Here is a 17,108-nt window from a genome sequence, read left to right on the forward strand (position 1 = left end):
TTAAAAATAATTTTTTTTTTTACTCTTAAATTTAGTGGCAATTGTAAATTTCCTCCTGCACCCAAGCACAGGAAATGCAAACTGGTGGCTTTGTTTTTCAACTGGAGTTTTCAGCAAGATGCTCTTGCCCTGACCAATGGACCCTTTATCACCTCCTGGTTTGTGTCCAAGGTCAACAGTCAACTAGACAGAATTAGGTTGGTCTGCCAGCTGGCACCAGCTCAGTGGCTCCTGGAGACAATGAGGAAGGATCCTCATCAGTGATAGCACCAGAATCAATGAGCTGCTAAAGGCCACAGATCTGAAGGTGACCGTGATCACACAACTAAAATGCTTTGAATTTCCAAAACAGAAACATTAAGTATGTATTTTACATGAAAAAAATCTAGCGCTTTTCTACAGATTGAATCACAAGGAATAGAATAGTTCCAGCCCATGCAGTGTGCAGAGCAAGATGACTTAAAGTGTAAGATTAGAAAAATTTGATTTGTAAGTTCCCAGAAATGTCTCCCCACCATCTCTGCTGCCCAGTTTCCCCTACATGTTACATAGTTTGGATTCCAGACACTTTGTGGGTCTCAGCTTTCACTGAAGAATTTCTTTTTCCCTGACAGGTTTTGGATGCAGACAATCTTGTTGGTGTTGTTCAGATCGAAAACATCTTGGTCTTTGCAGAATCCTATGATATTGCTTTAGACATCACCTTCCCCAAAGGTGGGCTGAGCCCTTGAAACGAGGCTGTTTGGGTAGAGAGTCCCAGGTGGAAAGACCTAGTGTGTTGTTAGTAGGGTGGTGGGGTTGATGGGGGAGGAACAATTTTGTAATAGTGCCGTAAGCCTGGAATGATGTTGCCAACACCACTACAAATTACAGTGTCCTCAGTGGAGGACAAGGGGTTGTAGTCAGTATGCAATCTCCAGGGCTCTTCTGAGAAACTGCAAGCAAAAGCTTCCCCTCCTGCCCGCATTTTTATTCTATCGCTACCGTAACAGATTGCCATAAGCCCCCTGACCTAACACAAACGACACCAGCTACTAATGAAACTGAGGCAGGAGTTTCTTGAGTTCAAGGTCAGCCTGGGTTACCTAATGAGAAGAACAAAGGAAAAAAGAAGAGCTGCACAATTATTATAGTCCTGAGGTCTTACTGGGTCTCACTAGGTGGATATCAAAGTGATGACAGATAAGCATTCCTTCCTGAAAGATTTGCGGTCACGAGAGGCTACCCACATTCCTTGGTTCATGTCCCCTTCTGAATCTTGAAAGCCAGCAATATCTGACTAGATCCTTTCTTCTCATGCTGCCATCTCCCTGGTTCTCCCACTTCTGCTGTCCCCCTCTACTTTTATAGGGACCTTTGTGGTTACATTGGGCCACCAAGAGAATCCATGTCGGTCTCCACATTTAATGGCAGCCCATCACCAGCCTCAAGTCCACCTGCTACATCAAGTCCCCTTTGTTGTGTGTTCATAGACCCCAGATATTAGAATAGGTGTCCTGAGACATTCTGTCTGAATGCTGCCCTGATACCTGAGTCGTGTATCTCCCCTGAGCATCTGATTCTCCATGACCCCTCCTCTCCCTGATAGGTCTCTTCCTCAGCAAGATTATTAGAGCTACATGTCTTAATATTCAGAGTCACAGGGGAGCTAATGCCCTTTTCTGACCTCTGAGGGTTCCACCTGTATATGGTGTGTAGACACATATAAATAGAGTTAAGAACACACACCACGCTGGGCATTATGGTACACATCTTTAATCCCAGCACTTGGAAGGCAAAGATAGGCGGATCTCTGTGAGTTTGAGGTCAGCCTGGTCTACAGAGCAAATTCCAGGACAGGCACCAAAACTTCACAGAGAAACCCTGTAAAAATAGTAATAATAACAATAATGGTGATGATGATGATGATAATAACACACACTGCTCTTCCAGAGGACCCAAGTTTGATTCCCCATATCCATGTCAAGCAGCTCACAACTACCTGTCATTCCAGCTCCAGAAAGACCCACACCACTGGCCTCTGACCTTACCTGCATACGCTCCACACACAGATACACATGCATACATATAATTAACAATAATAACTAATATAGATAAGTAAAGTTTCTAGATGGTTCAGTCTTGCAAGGACAGTGACCCCCCTGGATGGAATCACAAGGGAGGTGCGTAGATGCACCAAGAGGCTTAGTGTCACAAAGGGGTGTTTCCAGCCACAGAGTTCTCAGAAGAGAAGTTCTCTGTAATCATCACCGGGGATGACTTGCCATGTAAATTTGAGCGAAAAGTCCCTGGCTCCCTTGTCCACTCACCCCTCCCCCATGTCCTGGCTTCTGCAGGAGCTGAAGGAGGTCTGGATTTTGGGACTATGAGGGTCATGGAGGAGGCCAAGCAGCCCCTTCAACTGAAGAACCGTGGGAAATATGAGATCGCTTTCAGGTAATCTGACTCCCAGGGGGCATGTGGCACCCATCCATATCCACTCATGACGAGAGGGTGTTTCTGGGAATTTTGTATAAAGAAGCTAGAAGTGCAACTGGAGAGATGGCTCAGCAGTTAAGGGCACTGGCTTCTCTTCCAGAGGACCCGGGTTCAGTTCCCAGCACCCACATGGCAGCCCACAACTGTCTGTAACCTGGTTCCAGAGAATCTGGTACCCTTGCAGAAATGCACATTTGGGGGGAAAAAATCAATGCACATAAATAAATAAATTTTTACAAAAGAGAGAAAGAGACCAGAAGCTGACTCAGTGAGTAAAGTACCTGCCATGCTCCTGTGAGGACCTGAGTTCAATGCCAACACCCACAGAAAAATCCAGGCGTCTGTAACACTAGTGTAGGAGGGAACTCTCGGGGCTCTCACTACCCAGTCTAGCTAACTTGGTGAGTCCACTAAGAGGCCTTGTTTTATAAGGGGAGGAGCAATCAAGGACCACACCTAACATTGACCTCTAGCCTCTACACACACACAACACACACACACACACACACACACACACACACACACACACACACAGCAAACACACACACACATCTGCATGCATATGTACCACAAACAAACATGTACACATACAAAAAAATCAAACAAATAAAAAACCAGGGGCTAGGAGTGTAGTTCACTTGGTAAAGTGCTTGTCTAGCATGCACAAGGCCTTGAGCTTGATCTCCAGCACCATGTAAACAAAGTTAGTAACACATACCTCAGCAGGTAGAGGCAGAAGGACCACAAGTTCAAAGTCATCCATCTGTCTTTAAAAAAAAAAAAGTGGATAACAGCCCAGGAATGATCCCTGGTGTTTGTGTTTGCCCTCCACACCTATACACATATATATATATATGCCCACACATACAAGAACAGACACTTGCATAGTGGATTTTGCTTGGTAAGATAACTACATGGAGCTAGAGACAGGCAGGTCCTCAACAGTTCACACTGACCTCTCTGGCATCACGGGTTCCCTGGATAATGGTTTAAACCAATACTTTGCTCTTGTCTTCCAGCTTCTCTGTGGACTCCTTAGGGATTTTGCCAACAAATTTAAACTCCATGATCTCAGTCCAACCCAAAAGGGGTTCACTGACCTCAGCAGATAAGCCCACGACCATCCAGGTGCACTTCCGTGCCAAAAAGGAAGTGAAGATTGAATGCCAGCCTGTTCTGCGCTGCCAGGTGAGAGCCCAGAGAAACGGGCTCACTGTCCTGTCCGGACTGTAAGCATTCTGATGAGAAGAGGGGAAGGGAGGGTTGCCTGGGTGGCAGCCAAAGAAGCTACACCAGAGTTCAGTCCCAACTAACGGGGACAGGTAGGTCAGGACAGGTGTGAAAAGTCACCGGAAATACAGATAATGTATTCAAATACATTTATTAATATTACATTAATAATATGTATTACATTTAAAATATGTGTTTTATGTATTATATACATACGGGAGGCCACACAAGCCCCACCCCTAACTGAGGATCTATTGACAATTGATGGCTACCAGGGGAGGGAGAGTCAGTTCTCTTTAAGGTTTGATGTCTGGTAGGTTGACCATTCTCCAGTGGTTAGCCCCACACCCATGTCTTTGTGGATAGCACTAACTGAACCAAAGGGTTATTTAAAACAGAGAACATGATGTTGGGAAGTGGATGTGGGAGTTGGGGTCTGGGAGGAGTTGGAGGGGGAAGTGGTAGATGAATGTGGTTGAAATAAATTATAGGCATGTAGGACATTCTCAAAAAAAAAATAAATTTAAAAGGTTTTTGTTTAAATTTCATGATGTTTTATGTTAGGGCAAATTCATGACTCTCCTTGGCTGCACGTGGCCTGTGGACTAAAGGTCGGACACACCTCAGGGAGGGTGTCAGTCATGAAAGCAAGCAAGAAGACACTTTTGCATGGGAATTCTATTGCTGTATCACTGGCTGGCTAACGTCTTCCCTAACCTTCTTCCTTCTCTAGATTATTGACCCCAGTCTCCCAGAAACTGAAATCATTGCCAGCATCCCAATTAAATTTTCTGTGAATGCAGTGTACTCCAAATTCACCATCAGCCCCTCCTCTATCATCAACTTTGGGGCTTTGATCTGCGGTACCAGGAAAACCACCACCTTTACCATAGAAAACCAAGGCATAATCGACTTCAGATATGCCCTCTACAGGCTGACAGGGGAGAGTCCGATTCATCAAAAGAAGGCGTAAGAAGTTATTGGCTTGGTGCTTTGTACCCTTCAAAGAGCTGTGACATACTTTACCTAACTAAATTTACCCATCTCCTTGCACAAACAAACAAACGAAGACATTCAGGTTTAGAACTGTCTCATGAAAGATTATTCGAGAAATCACCAGTAGGGCTTGGTTCCAAACCACATCTTCTGATCAGATTTCATGCATTTTCTAGCTGCTATTAAACAAAGGATAAGTTTTAGTTAAGCAAGTGTAAAGTCTTCTGGATGGATGTGATGGTGCATACATGCCTCTGGCCCAGGACTCAGAAGGTGGAGGCAGAAGAGCACACAGTTCTATGTCATCTTTGGCTTCCTAGCAAGTTCAAGGACAGCCTGGGCCACTTGAGACTCTGTCTCATAGATGGATAGATGGATGGATGGATGGATGGATGGATGGATGGATGGATGGGGAGAGGAGAGGGAGAAAGTGAGGAAATAGAAAGGGAGGAGCAAAGTCTTCCATGGAAAGATACTAGATTTTATGGCTGTCCTGGTGTTTCTGGAATGCTAAAAGACTGGTAAGCCATTGCCCTCTCTGTCATCCTACCGGATATTGAGGGATGATTAGAGACAGAAAAAAGAAGGCTTACCTAGGCGTTCACTATGAGCAGTGGTGAGGGGTTCCCTGGAAATGCAGGGGAGAGAAATCAAAATGGTGCCGTAGCCCAGCAAGTACCACTCCTACCTTTGCCCTGTGAAGACCCCCGGTCGCCACAGCTGCCTCAGTAGTTGCGATGGCAACACTCTCTTCTTCAACATGTGTCTCTCACTAGGAGACCAAAAATCCACAGCTCTTTTGGGTGCTCTGGGCTCCAACTGGTTTGTTGCTTTGCTTAGAAGCAAATTTGAGAGGTGGCTCTGACCAGTTCCCAGCTGCACCTCCCTTGCTTTTTCACTTTCTGATGTTTCACAGACAGACCTACTCCTCTTGCTGCTTCTGGTAGCTTCGTATTTTCTTCAACTTGAATTTTTCTATACTGGCAAAGTTTGAACAGATCAAGAAATTTGGGATTAAATTGCCCCAAAATTTCTTTCTTCTGATTTTAGTTTCAACCTCCTCACAATTTCTTTTGTAGTGATTTGGTAGTGCTTCTAGTGATTATAATTTACATTTTGATTGAAGTTATTTTTATTCGGGGGCTGGGAAGATGGCTGAGTAATTAAGAGCACTTGCTGTTCTTGCAGAGGTCCTGGGTTCAGTTCCCAGCACTGACACAGTGGCTCACAACTATATGTAACTCCAGTTCCAGATGCAAAAATCCCTTCTGGCCTCCATGGCTACCAGGCATATACATGGTACACACACATACATGCAAGAAAAAAACACTTGTGCACATAATTCTTAAACAAATAGTTTTAATTAATTAGTATTTAATTGTTTTTCACTTTAGCTTGCATGAATTGAAAACACATAGATGTGTTCCTGTCATCAAAAAAGTGAATGAATACATAAGATTTTCAAAATATTTAAGATTCATCTCAAATATAGTTAGTTGCACAGTCTAGGTGCAGAGGTCTCTAGACAAACTAACAGTTGGGCACATTGGCTTCAAGTGAAGTCAAGTTGTCAAAACCTGTATCTAACTATTATTTATGTTAGCCTTTATACACATCACAGCTATAAACATGAAAAAATGGAGACAAAATTCATCATTTCATGTACAAAATGATACCAAGTAAGATTTTATATATATGACTAATTTCCAAAACAGTGCTTCCCAGTGAACTCAAGCACTTAAAATCTCATCTCCTGTTCATGGTGCTGAGGGATGAGCACAGGACCTGAAGTGTACTTGGCAGGCACTATGTGAGCTTCATCAATAGCCCACCTTTTTTTAAGGGTCTTCCCAAGTTGTCCACGTTGACCTAGAACTTGCTGGTAGCCCAAGCAAGCTTCCAATGTGCAAACCTCCAGCTTCAGCCTCCCCCGGGTAGCTGGAATTAGCAGGCCTGCCCCAGGCCTGGTATGTGTTCACCTGCTTATCACTGTATATTTTGTTGTAGTTGTTTCTGACACTAGCCAGCTTTCCATCACTGTAACAAAAGAACTCAGACAATAAATTTACAAAGAGAAAAGGTTGTTCATGCTCCTGGTTTTGGAAATGCAGACCATGATCAGTTGGGTGTAAAGCAAGGCAGTACTTACTTCATGGCTAGTACATACAGCAGAGAAAAACTCTTCCTCTCAGACCAGGAAGTAAGAGAGAGAGGGAGAAGAAGGGGCTAGGGTCCTCTAATCTCCCTCAAGGGGCTATATCAGTGAGTTAAGGACCTCCTAATATCATTGTCCTAGGGATCAAGCCTTAACACATGAACTTTGCTTGAAGTAATTTTCAAAATCTTTATGATTTGTAGTCCATGAGTGTAGTTACCCATGTCACTTCCTTATAACTGTTCAGTGAATTTGGTCAGTGAGTACAGTGCCACTCCAATACCTTCCTGGACAAAGGAAAGCCCTCTCCTACCCAAAGAGCCCAGAAGTGACCTCAAACAGGCAGGTAGTGTCTCCTATCCCCAGCAAAACCTGAGGCTGTACCCTTGCTTCTCTGATCAGAGCCAGCCATGTAAGACACACAAGAACCCGAGAGAGCGAGAGCTTCTTCAAGCCTGGAGCTACTAAAGCAACCAAGTTCTCAGACACAGTCCAGAAAGACATGAACATAGCAAACCAGGTGAGTGCCCCTCCTTTCTCACACAGAGACAGCAAGGACACCTTCCAGTGAGGTCTTGCCACCAAACACTTCTCTACTATAACAGTTTTCCAAATGTTGTGTATGTGTGTGTGAACTTTGTGCATGTGAGTGTAAGTGCTGATGAAGCCAGAAGAGGGTGTCAGATCCCTGGAGTTACAGTTAGGATTTTATTGATGTGATGAGACACCATGGCCATAGCAACTTTTATAAAAGAAAACATTTCATTGGAGAGGGTGAGAGTGGGGTTAAATGAGAAAAGTGTATCTCCAATGGGAAGAATGGCAGCTGATAAAACATGTCCCATACCACTACCCAGATCCTATGGACTCCAATCATGCACAACAGGGGTATTGAACAAAGACATCGGAAGTCAGATCGCCCGCCTTGGGCAGCTTTGTGAAACTGAACAAGAGCAGGGACAACCTAAGAACGAGGAGTGCATGCTGTCTGTGTGGTAGACTGCTCTGAAGTCATTCCCTGTGATGAGGAGTACTGTGCATTGATTGTCAGCCCCAGGGGAGGATTACAAGCACCTCCCAACATCATGCACTGGCATCACACCTGGCAGGGGTATCCTAACACCTTCACCAGCTGCTGCTGAGGTTCCAAGATCTAGCAGGAGATCCAGCTGCCAGAGTATGGGTCCGGTGAGACAGGACACTCAGCCCACGCCATACAAAGCATCACTCACACAGCAAAAAAGCAACAGCTAACATATCTAGGGCCTTATCCTCCAGGATCCAAGAAGTTGCCCAAGGTAGTGGAGTCTTACATGTACATGGCCACCTCACACTACAGTCCCCAAACTCATTCTGCTCCAGGTTTCAGACCCCTGAAGATATTTGGGTCCCTGAGCTAAAACACTACAGAACATCTAGAAATGTGAGGACCGAGACTGGGCTACCCAAGACAGTCTTTCTCTCATGGGACATTGTATTTCAAGTATATGCTACAGATATCTTGAGAACTACAAATGGGAGGGGGCCGGCTGGGGTCTGCAGGGACATGCGAGGCCTTCTCTTACAATAACATTCTTTTTAGCACTAATTCTTCACTATGTGCTACAGTATGTACTCATGGGTGTTCTCTCATTTAGCCCTCCAGTGATCGATTGTGCAAAAGACATTTATAGATACAGAAACTGGGACTCAGAGAAGTTGTTTTTTTTTTCCCAAGGTCAAACCATACATACTGGGGATTGAGTTCAAACCCCAGGTTGTCTGTCATAGTTACTGTTCAGTTGCTGTGCAGAGACACCATGACCAAGGCAGTTTATAAAAGAAAATATTTAATTGGGGCTGGCTTACAGTTTCAGAGGGTGAGTCCATGACTATCATGGCAGGAAGCATGGTGGCAGACAGGCAGTTATGGCACTGGAGCAGGAGCTGAGCACCCACATCCTGATCCAAAGGCCAGAGGCAAAGAGTGAGACTGGGCCTGGCATGGGCTTTTGAAACCATAAAGCCTACCCCCAGTGACACACCTCCTCCAAGGCCACACCTCCTAGTTCCCTCCCAAGCTGTTCTACCAACTGGGGACCAAGCATTTATTCAAATATATGGGCCTGTGGGGGCCATTCTCTTTCAAACCCACAGTATCTCATTCAAAACCCATCATCATATTGTATAATGTAGACGTGATCTGTTTCCTTGAGCCCCTGGTTCTGTCATGACTGATCAGAAGGAATGCACAGAAAGGAACCATCATGAACACCCAGGGCCTCTGCCCCTCCAGGCAAAGAGAGACCCCACTGTTGCCCCATTTCCTTATCTCGGTTCTTTTAGAAAGCCTCAGCCTCAGTTACCCACTCTGCTTCCTTCTGTCCTGCCCTTCCCACCTTTGTCCTGCAGGCCCGCTTCTCCCATGGCATGTTCACTGTATACCCAGGATTTGGCTCTATCCCTTCCGGAGGACAGCAGGTCATCACTGTGGAGTGTGTGGCTGACCCTGTGGGGAGGTGTGAAGAGTTTCTGGCCATCGATATCTCTGACCGAGACACTAGAGAAAATCCTGCTGGCATTCCTTACACTCTCCTTGCTGAAGCATGTCTGCCAGGTACTGCAACTTGGATTGGACAACACCCCTAAAAGACTGGCACTTGGGGGTCCCTCCCTCTCCAGGGAAATCCCTCTAAAGATGACCAGCAGTCAAGGCTGGGCTGCTTCCTCTGAAAACCCTCTTCCAGGGTTTTGGGCCATATTTGTCATTGTATAGAAGAGACTCTGCTTCTCCAGATCCTTAGCCTTTCTGGGTCTGTTCCTGGATTCCCAGAGTAGTGCTCTCTGAGAAACAAGCTGGCATGGGATGTGGCCCAGGACTGAGGAGCAGACCTCAGGCCATTTCTTGTGGACATATTCAGAGAGCAATGCCCAATAACAGAGTGTGCTGGTCATTTAACCCAGCAAGGGCTCAGGTAAAGTTTTGGCTCTAAGCCCCCTAGAGTCGGTTTGAAAAGTAAGTCAACTCCCTCCTCCCTCTTAAGTCCACCCAAGACCTTGGTTCTCACCATTCCTTGCCAATGGAAGGAAAAGGCTAATTGAGATGTACCAGTAAGAATGGACAAAAGAGGAAGCCGACAGACTTTGTCCCATCACTTACATCCCAGTGTGTGGATGCCCAGTCTGTCCACCTTGACTCTCACTTTTTATTATCATTGTTTGTATTTGCAATGCAAGGGGTAGAACCCAAGGCCTTCTGTATGCTAGGCAAGTGCTCTGTCATTAAGTTGTGTTCCTAGCTTGTGGTTCTCCTTTGTCGAAATCCAAATATCATGGACTAGCGAGATGGTTCAGAAGGTAAGGGTGCTTGCCACCAAACTTAACACACTCAGTACAATCCACAGAATCCACAAGGTAGAAAAGAATAGACTCCTACAAGTTGTCCTATGAACTCCACAAAGAATATGCATTCACTCACATTCATACAGAGAGAGAGAGAGAGAGAGAATAAACAAATATTTTAACGTTTTTAATCCAAATTAGCATGACAGAAAGCCAGGATTCTGGCAGCCAGGCAGTCTCACATTCTTTCCTCCATTCCTTAGCCTTTGTGACTGACAACAACGTCTCAATATTTGAGGAACACCAGATCTGTACCAGCCCCAACCTGTACCACATCCTACAGACCATACAGAGTGGAGGGCTATTCGTGGAGGATGAAAATAAGTTCATCTTCTGCAATGTGCTGGTGGGTCATCAGGCCAAGGCTCGGTTCAAGATCAGCAATGTGGGAAAGATTGCCTGTGATATCAACATTGTAGTCAAGCCCATCTCCAACAAGGTAGGAGGCTCCTGGTGACCCTGGCCCTCTTTAGTTGGTATAAAGCCAGGAAAGGAACCCTGGGAAGGCCCTGCTCTGGAGCCCCTGCACCTAGGTGCTCAGGTCCTGTTAGAAGTTCTATGAGGTCACAAGGCCACTTCCCGTAGGCCAAGGACTATATCTGTATGTGTGTGCCCTATGCACACCTGTATACTAAATTGGTACATACTAATGGGGACCTCATTTGTCTGTCCAGCTGAACTCACTGTGTAACTGATATATACAAGCACTGGGAGAGAAAACAAAGATGGCCACCAAGTTCAGGCAGGTTAGCCTCCAATCTCCGGTTCTTCCGGTCAGGAAGATTTGGAAGGTATCAGACTACAGGTGTAAGGTGGAATAGAGAGTGTGTGTCAGGGCCTTCTGTGTGACAGGCATCATGCTAAGCAATTGTCTAGTTAATGCTATGTTTGGTGTCTGCATCTCTTTTTTTGTTTTGTTTTGTTTTATTTTGTTTTGTTTGTTTTGGTTTTGTTTTTTGAGACAAGGTTTCTCTGTATAGCTTTGGAGCCTTTCCTGGAACTCACTCTGTAGACCAGGCTGGCCCTGAACTCACAGAGATCCACCTGCCTCAGCCTCCCAAGTGCTGGGATTAAAGGCGTGCACCACCACCACCACCACCACCACCACCACCACCACCACTACCACCACCACCACCACCACCACCACCACCACCACCACCACCACCACCCAGCGCAAATCTCTTTCAAACTTGATTCTATTTTACAAGTAGAGAAATTAACCAATGTTCAAAAAAGCTCAATTCTTCCTCTATCCCATATCCTAGAAATATGCAGCTAGGATTAAAGCCAGGCTTTTTTTCATATTCAATAATGAGTGCCCATTTCAGAGGTCTGCTAAGCTTAAAACTTCCCCCCTCTCTCTGGGACAGATTATACTAAAGCCATTTCTTCATAGTAGAAGAAAAACTTCAAAGATAACACAAGGAAAGACTGAATCCACAGGTTGCTGTTACCCCAGGGTTTCCAGTAGATGCTTCAAATACTACTCAGCGTCATCAGAACAGTGTGCAATCTGGCCTGTGTGGCTCTCATGCCCCGGACCTCCCATTGTTCATGGCTGATGGGGGTGGAGGAGGTCCCTAAGGTTGGCCTCAGCCTAAAGCTGTGTGCATTCCTGGAAGACTGTTATCCGAGATAATCAGGAGACCATCTAATCCCTCGTGACCCCCTTTGGGCACTGGTGACACCCAGTCACGGTTCTCTAATCATGCTGTAGAGCACTGAGGGGTTGCTTCCTCCTCACTCTATACTAAAAGTACAAAAAGTAGGGAAGCCTGGCTTCTGAAGAGAAAAGCTTTGTGACAGTGGACTTGGGGGCATCTCCTCTCCCATGTGAGACTCGAAGGGAATCCCTTGGGGAAAGCAGGGAAGCCTTAACCACCCTTTGTCTAAAGAGCAAGTGGGAGCAGCCTGCATTGTGTTCTGCCCTGTGCTCATAAGAATGAGAAAGTTCTTTCGAAGCCACGCTGGGAGTTTGTCCAGTTCAAAATCACTCACCAGATAGCAACGGTTGAATGTTAAAAGGTATTCTGTGTCATGGTGATTGAAGCTACAAGGAACAGAAACTCTTGGCTTAGCTCAATGACACAGGGGTCACCCCAGTGAGTCAGAGACCTCAGGCCCAGATCAAAACGCCAGCACTTTCAGCCAGCTTCCAGCTCAGCTCCACTAAATTATTTATATTAATTTAGTAAATTAGGGGCAACATAGGGTGGTAGTGAGAACATTTGGCTGACTGGCTTGGTTTGTCTATTTGACTCAGAGTTCATGTTCTAGCCACATGCAGCCAGATGTTGCTTAGGGGTAAGTCCCCAGACTCTGGGCCACTCTATCTAGGGCCCATGACTCTGAAGGTAATTGAGCTTATCTAGCACAATCTTGGAGAAGGGAGAGCTCACAGCAGGGCAGAGAGATCAGCAGTAAGCCCTACTAGAAATGCAAAGTAGCTAACCCCAGCTGGCACTGCCCCCCTTCACAGGCAGCCGCCCGCATCACTGACATCTTTGATGTGGAACCCAACAAGATGTGTATTGGGAGTCGCTCACATGCCTTTACCACGGTGCTGTTCACGCCGCAGGCCATGCAGACCTACCAGTGCATCTTCGAGGCTACTTTGGATGGCTTGCCCAGGTACCAGCTAGCCCCACTCCTGTGGCAGTGTGGCAGCCCACAGGCTGTGCAGGAAAGCGTTCCTGCCAGGTTGGCCTCAGCCACCTTGCTCTTCCTGTCCCCTGCAGCAACCTGGCCCGGAGCCGAGGCCTTGTGTTTGATATTGTTGGTGAGGGGACCCTCCCTCGTGTGACTGTCATTCGGCCAACTCTATATAACCAACATGGGAACCCCTTGCTCCTGTTCAAGAGGCTTCTGCTTGGCCATTCAGAGAAACTGCCTCTCATCCTTAAGAACAACGGCACCATCCCTGCCCAGGTAACAGTTGAGGGTGACACATGGGGTGACATGTTAGCCAGATCATGTTGCTTTATTTCATCTCACTGGTTCTGAACTCTCAGGCCCTTGGTTCTGTTGAGCCTAGGCCCATGGTGAGAAAGAACATTATGGTGGTGCTAGCCTACATGGTTTTCATCATGGTGACTTTATACATGCCCTAGCCCAGTAGTTCTCAACCTTCCTAGTGCTGGGGCCCTTTAATACAGTCTTTGTGTTGTTTAATACAGTCCAACTATACGGTCATTTTCATTGCTACTTCATGACTGTAACTTTACTACTGTTATGAATTGAAATGTAAATGTCTATGTTTTCTGGTGGTCTTAGGCAACCCCTGTGAAAGGGCCGTCCAACCCCCAAAGGGACCATGACCCATAGGTTGGAAAAATAACGTTGTTTTACAGTCTAGTTGAGTGAGGTCCTGCACCCACTAATTTTTTTCTTAAGAATTTTTGTCTATTCAGCCCATATATGAACTTAAGAATCCTTCTGTAATGTTCCTTTAAAACGATCTCATTGGAAGGAGCTGCAGACTTGGCTCACTGGTTAAGAGCACTGGTTGCTATTACAGAGGAGCCTGGTTTGGTTCCCAGCACCCACATGGAGGCTCACAGCCATCTGTGACTCCAGTTCCAAGGGATCCAACGCCTTCTTCTGACCTCCGCAGGCACCAAGCACACATGTGGTGTGCAGACATACATGCAGGCCAAACACCCACATACATATAATAAAACACATCCAGAAAAAGTTTTAATCTCATTGGAATCAACATGAAAGCCAACAGATTATCTGGGAGAATTCCTGGTTTCAGAGTAACTGCCCACCAGGGGCAACATTTAGGATTCCTGTCCATTCATTAGACTCTTTTCTCCATATTTCTAAAATATAAGGTCCTCCATATAGTTTCTCTTTTTTACAATTATTTATTATTTTGTGTGCGTACATGAGAATGTGGAGTCCAGAGGATAACCACAGGAGTCACTCCTCTCCTTCCAGCCTGTGGGGCCTTGGGATTGAACTCAGGTTGTTAGGCTTAATGGCAAGCCACTTTTATCCACTGAGCCTTCTAGGTTCCCCTCCATTTAGTTCCTTATTAGAGTTATTTCTAACTATGCAATCTCTTGTTTCAGTGCAGTGACTCTGTTTCTTCCTTCTGTGGGTCACTTTAATTTTTATAATCAGCATTGCTACCTTCTAAAAAAGTCAGGTTTCTCACACCTAAAATCAAATGTCTGCCTTTAGCCCTGCCTGCTTTCCAGTGGCCCCGAAACCACTTGTTCCCTTAAGTTGGTTAGAGGTCCACCTTGTTCTTCCTCTCCTCTTGCTAGCATGGTCGCCACGGGACTCTAGCAAATGCACAGTACCGAGGAGATGCATTTGTGCACTCCTCCATAGAAGTATTCATTTCCATTCCATTATTGGAACATACTCTTCAACTGCCTGTCTGTGTAACAGAAGCATTGGCAACCCACTTGCCACTAACTGTGTAGTCTGGAAGGTTGCCTGTGGTCTCTGGGCCTACCATGATCTCCAGTCCTACTCAGATACTAAGGGATGGCCTGACTGAATACCCATTTTTCCCATCCAGGTCTAATGTTTGTTACATATTTCTCTTAAGACTCTCAAAACTATGATTCCTAGAGCTAGGGATGTGGTTCAATAGGTAACGCTTTTAACGCACCAGTATAAGAAACAGAGTACATATCCCCCAGAACCCACATAAAGGCAGGACAGGGAGTGGCAGTCACCTGTAATCACAACACTCAAGAGGCAGAGACTGAAGATCCCCGGGGCAAACTGATTGGCTAAACTAGCCTGACCCAGTGAGCTCTGGGTTCAAGCAAGAAACCCTGCTTATATATAAAGAGGAGAGCAATTGAGGAGGGTACACTGTCAACTTTAGGACTCCACACACGTGCATACCTGCACACACATGTACAGCCACACACACACATACCATTCACACATATTCATGCAGAGAGAGAGAGAGAGAGAGAAAGAGAGAGGTGGGGGGGGGGAGAGAATAAAAAGTGGATACTCCACATAATGGCTTTGGAGTTTCTTGCCCCCAAATACAACACAATACCACAGCCCAGACTCCAAATTCCTGAGCAGCCTGTAAGCTCAATTCCTCAACCTGACTTTCCTCCTGCCAGCTGCATGTGGACCTGCGGGACCAACTGGGAGTCTTCTCTCTGAAAGGGAGACCCACCACCTCCTACATCTACATCATGGAGGAAAACAAACCAAATGAAAAGGGTGAGTGGCGAGCAGGTGCCTCAGCAGGGCAATGGTTCTCCGAAGCTGGTTTTCCCTAGACCTCTCAGGACCAAGCCACATCTGGTGCTCAGTCACATCACCAGAAGCCCAGTGGCCCAAGCTCATTCCCTCAAAGGGGCTGCTTTTTTTTTTTACCAGCCCTGGTCTTCCTGAGATGTATTCTCCTAAACTGATTCTGAGTTGTAATCTCTGCCTTCGATTTACAGTCAAAAAAGCCCACACGGCCTCCCTGGTTGTTTCTCCTGGAGACACAGCTGAATTCGATGTCTTTTTCCACTCCAAGAAGCTTGGGAGAATGACAGGCTCCATCCACCTGTCCGTGATCAACAACCAGTATGAGGAGACCATGATCCACCTGGTGGGAGAAAGCTACGAGGATGACATCACCTTGGACAACATCCATGGGCTGATAGGTCCCACTAGCCAGGAGGGCTCGCCTATGTCTGAGGTCATAGAGATTGCTGAGGAAACATCCATGGAGGACTTGGTGGCAGGTGGGAGAAGCCGAAGTGATATTGACAACCGTTGACTCCTATCATCCTAAATGAGAGTGGAGTTTAAAAAGCCGGTGCAACCTCCTGAGAAGTTAGGAACAAGTCTTTTTATCAGTATGAGCTCTGCCGTGCTGGGCTCACTCACTCTTTCTGTCCTTCATTTATGTGCGTGTTCATGCAGTGAACTCTTACTTAGCACCAAGTGCAAGTACCAGGCCCTAACCTGAGCCATAGACTTGCAGATTAATAAGAAAGTCTTTACCTTTGCTAGGGAACTTACAGTTCAGCTCTTTAGCAAATGTGTGCTTCCCTGCAGTTTCCCTGTCTCCAGCTTGTGTCTGGTTTGTATTGGCATCGGGGATTTCATCTGGAATGTGTGTCCTAGGCTTCCTAAGTGAAATAGTGGGCTTGTCTCATTCGAGATGGGATAGACATGTGCCCTCATCCTCACAGCTGAGCTTCTTGATGAGCAGGCCAGCAGCCTACAGCATCACATCTCCCAGGAACGTGTCAGAAATGGGAATTTCAGGCCTGCCCTGACCTTTGGGATCATAATCCACATTTGAACCCGATCCCTGGGTGGTGGTGTGCATGTTCAAGTTTAAGAAATGCCTCTCTGCAGTGTCTAAAGCACTGAACCTTCCACTTAGGGGCTGGACTCAGCAAAGGAAACATTTCATGTTACACTAATTACCAAAAAGCATTTGTTAAGCACTCTGACACTATGCCTGATTGCTTTAAAGTGAATTGTAAATTTGGCTTCAAAATTTCCACAGGAACTTAATGATAATCAGGGGCTGAAGTCAACACTCTTTCTGTAATTGATGTTTCACTCCTGTCTGAAGCTATGTGCAGTGGCAGGGCTCCTTAGTCCGGGGTCAAACAGGAGCTAGCAAGTTGAATCTCTAATCCAAGTTTAGAGATCAGACTCCATACCTATTATGGGATTTCCAGGTTTAGCAAACCTGAATACAGGTATTCGAAAGAAAAAAAGTTCCAGATAAATAATAACTTTTAGTATATGTGTGTCCCCAAAGTATTGCATGGGACATCTTTACCATAAAGAATTACTCATTGTTTATCTCTAATTCAAATTTAATTGAGAATCCTATATTTTAACTGGCAATCTAACATTTCATTGTATTTTC

At 45.7% G+C, this 17,108-nt stretch overlaps 1 protein-coding gene across 1 annotated transcript in view; it reads left to right on the forward strand.

Moving 5' to 3' along the window:
- Nucleotides 1-17,108, forward strand: part of Hydin (HYDIN axonemal central pair apparatus protein) — a 350,853-nt gene that overhangs the window by 298,994 nt on the left and 34,751 nt on the right. Inside the window, 11 exon segments of the mRNA XM_036188859.1 lie at nucleotides 615-714; nucleotides 2,337-2,436; nucleotides 3,498-3,666; nucleotides 4,442-4,677; nucleotides 7,262-7,379; nucleotides 9,251-9,455; nucleotides 10,444-10,679; nucleotides 12,720-12,871; nucleotides 12,979-13,168; nucleotides 15,343-15,445; nucleotides 15,673-15,960. Of these exon segments, the coding sequence (XP_036044752.1) occupies nucleotides 615-714; nucleotides 2,337-2,436; nucleotides 3,498-3,666; nucleotides 4,442-4,677; nucleotides 7,262-7,379; nucleotides 9,251-9,455; nucleotides 10,444-10,679; nucleotides 12,720-12,871; nucleotides 12,979-13,168; nucleotides 15,343-15,445; nucleotides 15,673-15,960 (1,897 nt within the window).

Source organism: Onychomys torridus, chromosome 5 (assembly GCF_903995425.1).
Source record: "Onychomys torridus chromosome 5, mOncTor1.1, whole genome shotgun sequence".
Classification (NCBI taxonomy): domain Eukaryota; kingdom Metazoa; phylum Chordata; class Mammalia; order Rodentia; family Cricetidae; genus Onychomys; species Onychomys torridus.